Below are 10666 nucleotides of genomic sequence, written 5' to 3' on the forward strand. Positions count from 1 at the left end.
TTGAGTATGATGTTGGCTGTAGGTTTTTCGTATATCACCTATTATGTTGAGGTATTATCCCTCTATTCCCTCTTTGCTGAGAGTTTTTATCATAAATGGGTGCTAGGTTTTATTGAAAGCTATTTCTGCATCTGTAGATATGATTATGTAGTTTTTATCCTTCATTTTGTTTATGTGATTTATCACATTTATTGCTTTGCAGATATTATATCAACCTTGCATCCCTGAAATAAATCCCACTTGACCATGGTGTATGATTTGTTTAATGTGTTGCTGGATCTTATTTGCTAATACCTTGTTGAGAATTTTAGCATCAATGTTCATCAGATATATTGGCCTATAATTGTTTACTTTGTAGTATCTTTATCTGGTTTTGGAATTAATGCTGGCTTCATAAAACTCCTCTTGATTTTTCTGGAATAGTTCAGGAAGATAGGTGTTAGTTCTTTTTTCGATGTTTGGCAAAATTTGCCTATTAAGCCATCCAGTCCAGGACTTTTGTTTGCTGAGAGTTTTTTGATTACTGATTCAATTTCATTAGCTGTTATTGGTCTATTCAGGTTTCTAATTCTTCCTGATTCAGTTGTGGAAGATTATATATTTCTAGGAACTTGTTCATTTCACCCAGGTTGTCCAATTTGTTGGCATATAGTTGTTCATAGTATCTTCTTATAATCCTTTGTGTTTCTGTGGAGTCAGTTGTTAATTCTCTGCTTTCATTTCTGATTTTACTTATTTGGATCCTCTCTCTTTTTTTTTTCTTGAGTCTGGTTAAGAGTTCATCAATCTTGTTTAACTTTTCAAAGAACCAGCTCCTGCCTTCATTGATATTTTGTATTGTTCTTTTTGTCTCTGTCTTTATTTCTTCTAAAAAAAAAAGAAGTGAAAAATTTTTAAATGCACTGCTTATCTGATGGTATCTCATTTGATGGTAACCTAAAGACATTGTTGTGTTCTGATCAGACGTATGTTCAAAAATGCTAAACCAATCATTAACATGCTTTGTGAATGGTCCAAATTGGCAAGAGACATAGCCCATCAATGTGGGATTACTTTGAAAAATGAGGTCCATACACATATGGAAAGTGATTTTAAACTAGAAAATGGTGTAAGGATAGTATCTTTTAACAGGCTTTAATTTTATCATTATTTCTGAGGACCTAGGTATGCATTTTATTGTGTTTCCACTTTTGTCTTGAACTTTTCTCTCAGGTTAGTTCAGGAATGTAAACCTGAGTAGGGAGTAATGGAGTCCTTTTTCTTTTTTCTCTCTGAAGATTGAGGATATAAATGGACAATGTCGACAAATACAACTGGTAATTATCACCATCAATTGTAGTGTTAGGAGAAATACTAATAGGTTAAGGAGCTTAGTGGTTCTTTCAAATAATTTACTTAACACAACGTAATGTTGACTAGAAATGATCTGACATTATCTTATAACTAAATGTAAGATTAGTGGAATGCCAACACATTGAGGTAATTTTTTTTTCAGTCAAGACATTTGGCAAGATATTTGAATGTAGAATTCTCTGCCTGGCTGGTGTGGCTCAGTGGTTGAACGTGGACTTGTGAACCAGCTTGTGACAGTTCCATTCTGGTTTCAGGCTCAGTCCCCACTAGGGGGTGTGCAGGAGGCAGCCAATCGATGATTCTCTCTCATCTTTGATGTTTCTACTCTCTCTCCCTCTCTTTTCCTCTCTGCAATTAATTTAAAAAATATATTTTTAAAAAAATTCTCTGGTAATGATACTTAGAGCAAAGCATATAGGAAAATTTTTTGTTCTGTTTTTTTTCCCCCTCTCAATCCTCACCAAAGAATATGTTTTCACAGATATTTAGAGAGAAAGGAAGGGAGAGGGAGAGAGAAAAACAAGCCATCAATTAGTTGCCTCCCATAAGTAACCCCACCAGGGATCGAACCAGCAACCTAGGCCTGGGAATCAAACTCGCAAGCCCATGGTGCATGGGATGGCATTCCAACCGAGCCACCTGACCAGAGAAGAAAACTGTTTTAATAACAGGGTATATACTCTTAAGTTAATATAATTATAATTATTTCCTTCTCTGCCACTTACTGTTATAAGATTATAACATATTCAGCATTTTATCACTAGCATCCTATGTTGGGAGCGACCTCAGTTGACAAAGTCCTGAGAGGGCAGGTTTCACAAAGTGGCCTGCCTGTTCCCAAGGTTAGTCATACATCCTGCCCCCCTTTTAGGCTTAGAGACCCTTTAGCACAATAGTTTAGTAATCACACATTCTGCCCTCTAGAGCTTAGTTAATCTTCAAGCACAGTTGATTTATAAGCGTAATTATCCTTAAGCAAGAAGCATAGCTAGACTATCTCATGGAAAGGAACTTAGGTGGCGCCGGAGGTGTATGTGCAGGTATAGCCATTGGAATCTTAGCCAAGATAAGGAGCTTTGTGTAAAGGTCAGTAGGAAACCTGAAACAAAGGGGTATAATTATGTTTACCACATAATAGGAATGATGTATTGTATGGAATGTAACTGACCCTGTATAAATGTATGGTGAGAAATAAACTCGGGACTGTAAGCGGGAAGTGCTACAGTCCTCCCGATCCCATTCTGTTTTCTGTCTGTCTTTTCTCATCCTCTCCCCCCCTTGCAGGTACTGTTCGACTGATGCCGGCAGGCTCCGGCATTTTCTGGCGCCCGAACAGGAGACCTGATATAGGGGGAAACGGAGAAGGACACTGCAATTTAAGAAGAAGGTGCACCGAGTAAGGTAAGTGGAGCAGTGAGTTTATAGTCGGGAGAGATAAATTATGGGACAAAGTAATAGTAAAGAGTTGTTTGTACATGTGCTTAAAAATATGCTTCGCGCTCGGGGAACTAGGGTAGGGCATAAACAGCTTGAGCGCTTTCTGGCTTTTGTGGTAGAAGTTTGTCCTTGGTTTCCAGAAGAAGGGACTGTGAATCTTGAGACTTGGATTAGGGTTGGAAAAAGAATACAAGATTATTATTCTGCTCATGGCCCGAAGAAGGTGCCTGTGGATACATTTTCTTTGTGGAATCTTATTCGGGATTGTCTTGACCCCCGCCATGAAGGGAAAAGGTGGAATGAGGGAATGAGGCAAAGAAGTCCATCATGTCCTAGTCTAGAGAGGCTGTCTTTAAAAGACAAGAACCTTTCTTGCCCCAGCCTAGAAAAGTTATCCCTTCCTGAGGGGCTTAATAAATCTCCTGAGCCTTCAGCACCGCTAGAACGGCCGCTGTCTGAAAACCCTCACTTAAAATCAGAGAATAAAGAGCAGGAAATGCTGCTAGCACAGAAAGAGGAAAACCCGTATGAGGACGAGCCTTGGGATCTTCTTCCTCCCGAGGAAGAAGAGGCTTTAGAAGATGCAGCCGCTCATTATCATGATAATGATAACGGTTGGCTCTTCTTTCAGAGGGTGTTGGCAACAGTAACTGAACCAGCCCCCAGTCGTATGGAGAAAATGGAGGAGGAATTAGCTGAGATAAAAAGGGAATTAACACGGCTAAACTGTTCAGAGAAATTGGGAGAAGAGGTAGAAATGAAAGAGGGACTTAGAGGAATTAAGGAAGAACTGTTACGACTGGCCTCCAAGCTAAAGAATTGTGAGCTAATGTCACCACCTGAGGAAAAAACAATTAAGCTGCATAGTAGATGTTCTACGCCTTCCTCTGGCAGAGGAACGCCTCAGGAGCCCTCCGTCCTAAAAGTAGAAAAACTGGATGAAGGGGAACCGCACCCAATACGGGTCCCTCCATCAGAAAATAAAGAGCTATCCTGGGGACCTAGCAAGCTAGGTTTAAATTCCCCTCTGCAGCAGACGTTACAGAGAGCAGCAGAAAAGGATGAGGACACAGGAGGATTTCATATGGCGTTTCCCATACTGGAACGGCCAGATGATCAGGGACAAATGCAGAGATATCACTCTCCCATTCCATTTAAACAACTAAAAGAACTTAAAGTAGCTTGTTCCCAGTATGGGCCAACAGCACCTTTTACTGAGGCGCTGCTGGACACTTTAGCTACGGATGCTCTGCCTCCTAATGATTGGAAGAACATGGCAAGAGCTTGCTTGGGAGGAGGAGATTATCTGTTGTGGAAATCAGAATTTATAGAACAGTGTCAAGCTACAGCAGAAATAAACAGAGGCCAAAATATTCCTTTTACTTTTGAGATGCTAGCAGGAGAAGGACCTTATGGAGGACTGAACAACCAACTTCAGTATCCTCCTGGGGCTTATGCTCAGGTCAATACAGCTGCCACTAAGGCATGGAGAAAATTGCCTTCTACAGGAAGGCAAACAGAAGATTTATCTAAAATCAGGCAAGGACCTGATGAGCCTTTTCAGGATTTTGTATCCCGCCTGCTGCAAACAGCAGGACGGCTCATTGGTGATGGAGAATCAGGAATGTTACTGGTAAAACAACTGGCATTTGAGAATGCTAACACGGCCTGCCAGGCTGCGATAAGACCTTTTAGGAAAAAAGGTTAATGAGACAATGGAACTTATGGGAGCCTTACAACCAGGACTTCCCTCACCTTCTGCCATTCCAGCAGGTACTTACAAAATAATTCTTGATCTTAAGGACTGTTTTTATACTATTCCCCTAGCACCTCAAGATTGTAAAAGATTTGCTTTTAGTATACCATCCACTAATTTTCAGGAAACTATGAGGAGATATCATTGGCTAGTTCTCCCTCAAGGGATGGCCAATAGTCCCATGTTATGTCAAAAGTTTGTTGCTCAAGCTCTTATTAGTACTAGAAAGAAATTTCCTCAAGTTTATATTATACATTATATGGATGATATTCTGTTAGCTTATCAGAATGAAGGCATATTGCTAGCTGCATATGCTCAACTACAAGAAGGGCTTAAAGAAAAGGGACTGGTCATTGCCCCTGAGAAAGTACAGAGACAGTCTCCTTTCTCTTACTTAGGATATACTTTACATCAGAATTGTATTACCCCTCAGAAAATACAGCTAAGAAAGGATGGGTTAAAAACACGTAATGATTTTCAGAAACTGCTAGGAGACATTAATTGGCTAAGACCTTATCTTAAAATCACCACAGGACAACTTAAGCCTCTTTTTGAAGTCCTCAAGGGAGATTCTAATCCTAACTCTCCCAGAGAGCTATCAGAAGAAGCCAGACAGGCTTTACAGATAGTAGAAACAGCTATTGGTCAACAGCAGGTTTCATATTTAGACTATTCTCAGCCATGGGGAGCTTACATTCTTGCTACTCAACACACCCCCACGGCAGTATTATGGCAGGAAGGTCCTTTATTATGGATTCACCTGCCTGTATCGCCTGCAAAAGTACTTACACCTTACTATGATCAAGTAGCTACTCTTATCCACATGGTAAGGACTGAAGCTTGCAAATTAATTGGACGTGAGCCGCCTTATATCTGTCTTCCTTACTCTAAACAGCAAGTAGATTGGTTGTTACAACATAGTGACAACTGGGGAGCGGCTATGGCTAATTACCCTGGTCAAACAGATAATCATTACCCTCACAATAAACTTTTGCAGTTTGCAAGCCAGCATGCTTTTGTATTTCCCAAAATAGTACAAAAAGAACCTATTACAGAGGCTTTGTTAATTTTTACTGATGGTTCATCTAATGGTAATGCAGCCTACAGTATTCAGGGTAAAGTAAGAACTTTTCAAACTACCTATACATCTGCGCAGGTAGTAGAACTGTGTGCCATCTTAGCAGTATTACAATGTGTTCCAAATCAAGCATTTAACCTGTATTCAGACAGTCAGTATGTAGTAAAAGCAATGGAAGTAATTGAAACTGTTCCCTTTATTGGGACAACTAATTCCGTAGTACAAAGTATGTTTAGGGACATACAGCGCGCCCTACAGCAGCGCATCCAGCCATGTTTCTTTGGTCATCTCAGAGCTCATACTGGACTGCCTGGACCGTTATCAAAAGGGAATGAACAGGTAGACATTGCGACTAGAATAATATTATATACCCAGGAACAATTGGCTGAGCGATCTCACGCGCTGCATCATCAAAATAGTAATAGTCTCAGGCAGCAATTTAAAATTACCAGGGAAGCTGCCAGACAAATAGTAAAACAATGTACAAATTGTCCTACTACTCAATCAGTGCCTCATTATGGGGTTAACCCAAGGGGACTAAAAGCTAATCATTTGTGGCAAATGGATGTGACTCATATCTCCAGTTTTGGGCAGGTAAAGTATGTACATGTCACTGTAGATACTTTTTCTGGCTTTATTATGGCTACAGCTCAGACTGGTGAAGCAAGTAAGCACTGTATAGCCCACTGTTTAAAGTGTTTTGCAGTTATGGGACAGCCAAAATGTATTAAAACTGACAATGGCACAGGCTATACTGGAAAAAGTTTTCAACAGTTTTGCCAGAAGCTAAATATTACCCATAAAACAGGAATTCCATACAATCCCCAAGGACAGGGGATAGTAGAAAGAGCTCATAGCACTCTAAAGCTACAATTACAAAAAATAAAAAGGGGGGAGTTATATCCCCTGACACCACAGAACTTATTACATCATACTCTATTTATTCTTAATTTTTTAATTTTGGATGTGCATGGGCGATCAGCTGCACAGCGTTTCTGGAATACAGGAACTGCATCCACCTATGCTCAGGTCAGGTGGAAGGACCCTTTAACCGGACAATGGCATGGACCAGACCCCGTGCTCATTTGGGGACGAGGGCATGTTTGTGTTTTTCCCCAGGATGCCGAAAGTGCAAGGTGGCTTCCGGAGAGGCTTGTGCGCTTCGCAGGAGATGGGCGAGCTGGTCAAGGGAGTTCGACAACTGACTCTCCAAGAGCAACCCTACAACCTGGCTCAGACAACGCGGACAGCAGCGGTGCCCACCTGGGGACAGATGAAGAAGTTGGCGGTTGAAGCAGAACAGACGCTGATACAGACTTCTACTCCAAAGACAGGAGTCTCAATGTTCCTGGCAATGATGGCTATCCTAAGCTGCCAAGTACTGAGCGTCCGAGGAGACATCCACTGGGCCTACGTTCCTGACCCTCCTTTACTTCATCCAGCTGAATGGGGCGGACCGTCAGTTCCGGTATATGTGAATGACACTCACACCCTGGGGATACCTTCTAATGGACATATATGACCAGAACTACATATGGGTTTTGACTATTTTGGACAAGGGAATGGAATGCCTATTTGTTTGTCATTAGAGGGTGATGTAACGGGATGTCTACAAATGGACTCTGTAGCAATGGCATCTCCCGGCTGGACAGTGTTTCTTAAAGGACTGAGCGGGAAAAAGGGAAAGGTAATCAACATCACTCCACCCCAGGACTTGCCCCCTTGTGAAAAAGAATCCCTGACTGCCAAGTACGCTGTGCCATGGAAACGCTGTCATGGTACTCAGGCAGTACAGTATGTACTCCCAGGAACTAATTTTTCCATTTATGACTGGTCTCAACCCAATAGGACAGACTCCTTAGAACTGGGAATGTATAAGGGAATATGGGGATTAAGTAATGGGAAATTCCAATATGGGTTATGGAAATTAGGAGCAAGTATGGGTACTCCTCTGGTTCAGAAAGATAATAAGGACATCTCTCGCATTAGACCAGAGTCATTACTTTATACTAATCTGCCTGAAAAAAGGCCTGTCATTGCCTGTGTGCCTGAACCTTATGCTCTATTAGTAGGAAGGATTAATGTCACATTTTCTGGAAATAGATACCAGTTGCAGTGTGTCCAATGCAATTTGACCAACTGTGTCAAGAGTTTAGAAAATGGGAAACAAGTTGCTGTGGTACACCAACCATCCTTTGTAATGGTGCCTGTCAATCTTACGGGCCCCTGGTATTCAGACAAGGGGTTACAGGTTTGGCACGAGATCACAGGGGCACTATCCAGGCCAAGGAGATTTATTGGCTTACTGATAGCAGGTATCACAGCCCTCATCACCTTGATTGCCTCTGCTACTGCAGCGGCAGTGGCATTAACTCAGCAAGTACAAACAGCGCATTTTGTTAATAACTTGTCAAAAAATGTCTCCCAGGCATTGGGCACTCAGGAAAATATTGATAGGAAAATAGAGGAGAAACTGAATGCTTTACATGACATGGTACTGTACCTAGGAGAAAAGGTACAGAGTCTCCAAATAAGATCTAGATTGGACTGTCACGCAGATTATAGTTGGATCTGTGTTACTTCTAAGAAATATAATAAGAGTGTGCATACCTGGAATAGAGTGAAGAACCACTTAGAAGGCATATGGCATAGTGCGGATGATTCTTTAGACTTATTAGCTTTGCATAAAGAGATTCAAGTTTTGCAAGAAGCAGGACCCTTGCGTTTTGATGCCAGTGATACCACTAGAAATTTTCTTGATCAATTTCTTAAGATTGTTCCCTCTGTAGGAGATTTTCAGCATTTAGCTCTAGGAATTTCTGGATTAGGAGGTTTAGTTCTGATACTGTTTTGTTTATTTCCTATCTTAATGCGTAGAGTAGGTAAAGGCATTCTTGCACTGCGCACTGGGCTACATGAACTAAAATTAAAAGCCCAACCTACTTAATTTTTAAGGAGGGGGGAATTGTTGGGAGCGACCTCAGTTGACAAAGTCCTGAGAGGGCAGGTTTCACAAAGTGGCCTGCCTGTTCCCAAGGTTAGTCATACATCCTGCCCCCCTTTTAGGCTTAGAGACCCTTTAGCACAATAGTTTAGTAATCACACATTCTGCCCTCTAGAGCTTAGTTAATCTTCAAGCACAGTTGATTTATAAGCGTAATTATCCTTAAGCAAGAAGCATAGCTAGACTATCTCATGGAAAGGAACTTAGGTGGCGCCGGAGGTGTATGTGCAGGTATAGCCATTGGAATCTTAGCCAAGATAAGGAGCTTTGTGTAAAGGTCAGTAGGAAACCTGAAACAAAGGGGTATAATTATGTTTACCACATAATAGGAATGATGTATTGTATGGAATGTAACTGACCCTGTATAAATGTATGGTGAGAAATAAACTCGGGACTGTAAGCGGGAAGTGCTACAGTCCTCCCGATCCCATTCTGTTTTCTGTCTGTCTTTTCTCATCCTCTCCCCCCCTTGCAGGTACTGTTCGACTGATGCCGGCAGGCTCCGGCAATCCTATATAATAAAACCCTAATATGCAAATAGACCAAATGGCGGAATGACCAGCCAACGGAACGACCAGTCACTATGACATGCACTGACCACCAGGGGGCAGACACTCAATGCCCCCCAAAAGGGAGGCAACCAGCAGCGGCAATCGGGGGGTGGGACTGGCCAGCAGGCAGAGCCAGGCCGCCAGCCAAGGCAGGTGCTAGTGGGGGGCCCTCAAATTTCCCCGCCCACCGGTTGCCCCACAGATGGCCCTGATCACCAGCCAGGCCTAGGGACTCTACCCTATACATTGGGAACAGTCTCTTAGTTTTAAAAATTAAAACCTGACAAGGCTACTCCAGCACTGAAAAAACAGGATGACGCAGCAATGACATACATGGATTCTGGCTTGAACATTTTGTGGTCAACCCTGATTCTGACATTTATAACTATGTGACAAAACCAATTACTTCTCTCTGCTTCAGTTTTTCCACCCATAAGATGGAGAAAATGGTACTACTGCCTCAGAAGGATCATGTTATGTACTATTTTTTATAATCAAAGGGAAAAATGTAGCTGCCCATACAACAGCAAGATGCCTTTCCCCTGTATGAAAAGTATGGTCACTGGTGCATGCAGCATCCCAGATTGCAAGAGGGATGTCCGACTGCCAGTTTAGGCCTGACATCCCCTGAGGGGAACTCGGGTTGTGAGAGGGTGCAGGCCAGGCTGAGGGACCCCATCCCCCCATGCACTAATTTTGTGCACTGGGGCCTCTAGTTTAAATATAATATTAGATGAATGAATTGCGTCCCGTTCCCTGTATTTAAGGAATAAATTCTATAAACAGTAGCAGTAGCCAATAATACCATACTACAAAGGGCTTGCACCATGTTGACTTTTTTGGACGCACCACTGAAAAATGAGCCAAGCTGAGAAGAAAAAATATAAAGGAAAGAAAATCAACAGGAACAGTATATGTCAAGGTTACCAGGTACCTATTGGAAGTCAGAAATCTGATTTTTATTTCCTTCTCTGCCACTTACTGGGGGTGTTCTTGGTTAAGTAATCCACCTCCTCAAGATTTATTTTCCTCATTTGCAAATGGTGATAATACTCAATGTATAGGATTGTTCTGTGGATTAAATGTAATAATATCATCACTACCTTGCACTGTCTAGCATTTTAGTCCTGAATAAATGTTGATTATTATTATTATGAATATTTTGAACTAAAGTAGCAAAAATAGTTTTTATCTTAGTTACTTTAGAATGAATATTTAAGAAGCCATCTTTCATTTCTCTTCCTTGTTAAGTGGAATTTTTTCATTAGCTTCTCTTAAATCTGCACTGATTTTGCATTGTCTCACTAATATAAGATGAAACCAACCATCACTGATTGCATTATGATTAACTGTTAGTCTGTCATTTTTAAACAGTGAAGAATGTCATGGCAATGATATTCCTTAATTAGTTAAACATTTATCATTTATAAATTATAAAAAGTTATTGTATTTCAAAGAATTTAAATTTATTTAACCCAAAAGAAGCT

The 10666-nt window shown here is 41.2% G+C and overlaps 2 protein-coding genes across 2 annotated transcripts; both read left to right on the forward strand.

The window, feature by feature from the left end:
- The first annotated feature begins 2634 nt into the window (after positions 1 to 2634).
- Positions 2635 to 9051, forward strand: LOC308254193 (endogenous retrovirus group K member 7 Env polyprotein-like). Its single transcript, XM_080680130.1, has 2 exons — positions 2635 to 2754; positions 6744 to 9051. Exon 2 carries the CDS (start codon positions 7159 to 7161, stop codon positions 8569 to 8571), a length of 1413 nt encoding a protein of 470 aa, XP_080536256.1. The 5' UTR covers positions 2635 to 2754; positions 6744 to 7158; the 3' UTR covers positions 8572 to 9051.
- LOC308252731 (endogenous retrovirus group K member 10 Gag polyprotein-like) lies at positions 2843 to 4498 on the forward strand (the record flags this gene model as incomplete). The annotated part of the gene is made up of 1 exon (XM_080677464.1): positions 2843 to 4498. The coding sequence occupies one exon, from the start codon at positions 2843 to 2845 to the stop codon at positions 4496 to 4498; it is 1656 nt and encodes a 551-aa protein (XP_080533590.1).
- Positions 9052 to 10666: the final 1615 nt, after the last annotated feature.

This window comes from Plecotus auritus, assembly GCF_963455305.1.
Source record: "Plecotus auritus genome assembly, chromosome: 7".
Taxonomy (NCBI): Eukaryota; Metazoa; Chordata; class Mammalia; order Chiroptera; family Vespertilionidae; genus Plecotus; species Plecotus auritus.

Bases quoted from the DNA above. Each gene is read 5' to 3' on its own strand.
- LOC308254193 (XM_080680130.1), top strand. From the start codon at position 7,159: ATGGGTTTTGACTATTTTGGACAAGGGAATGGAATGCCTATTTGTTTG.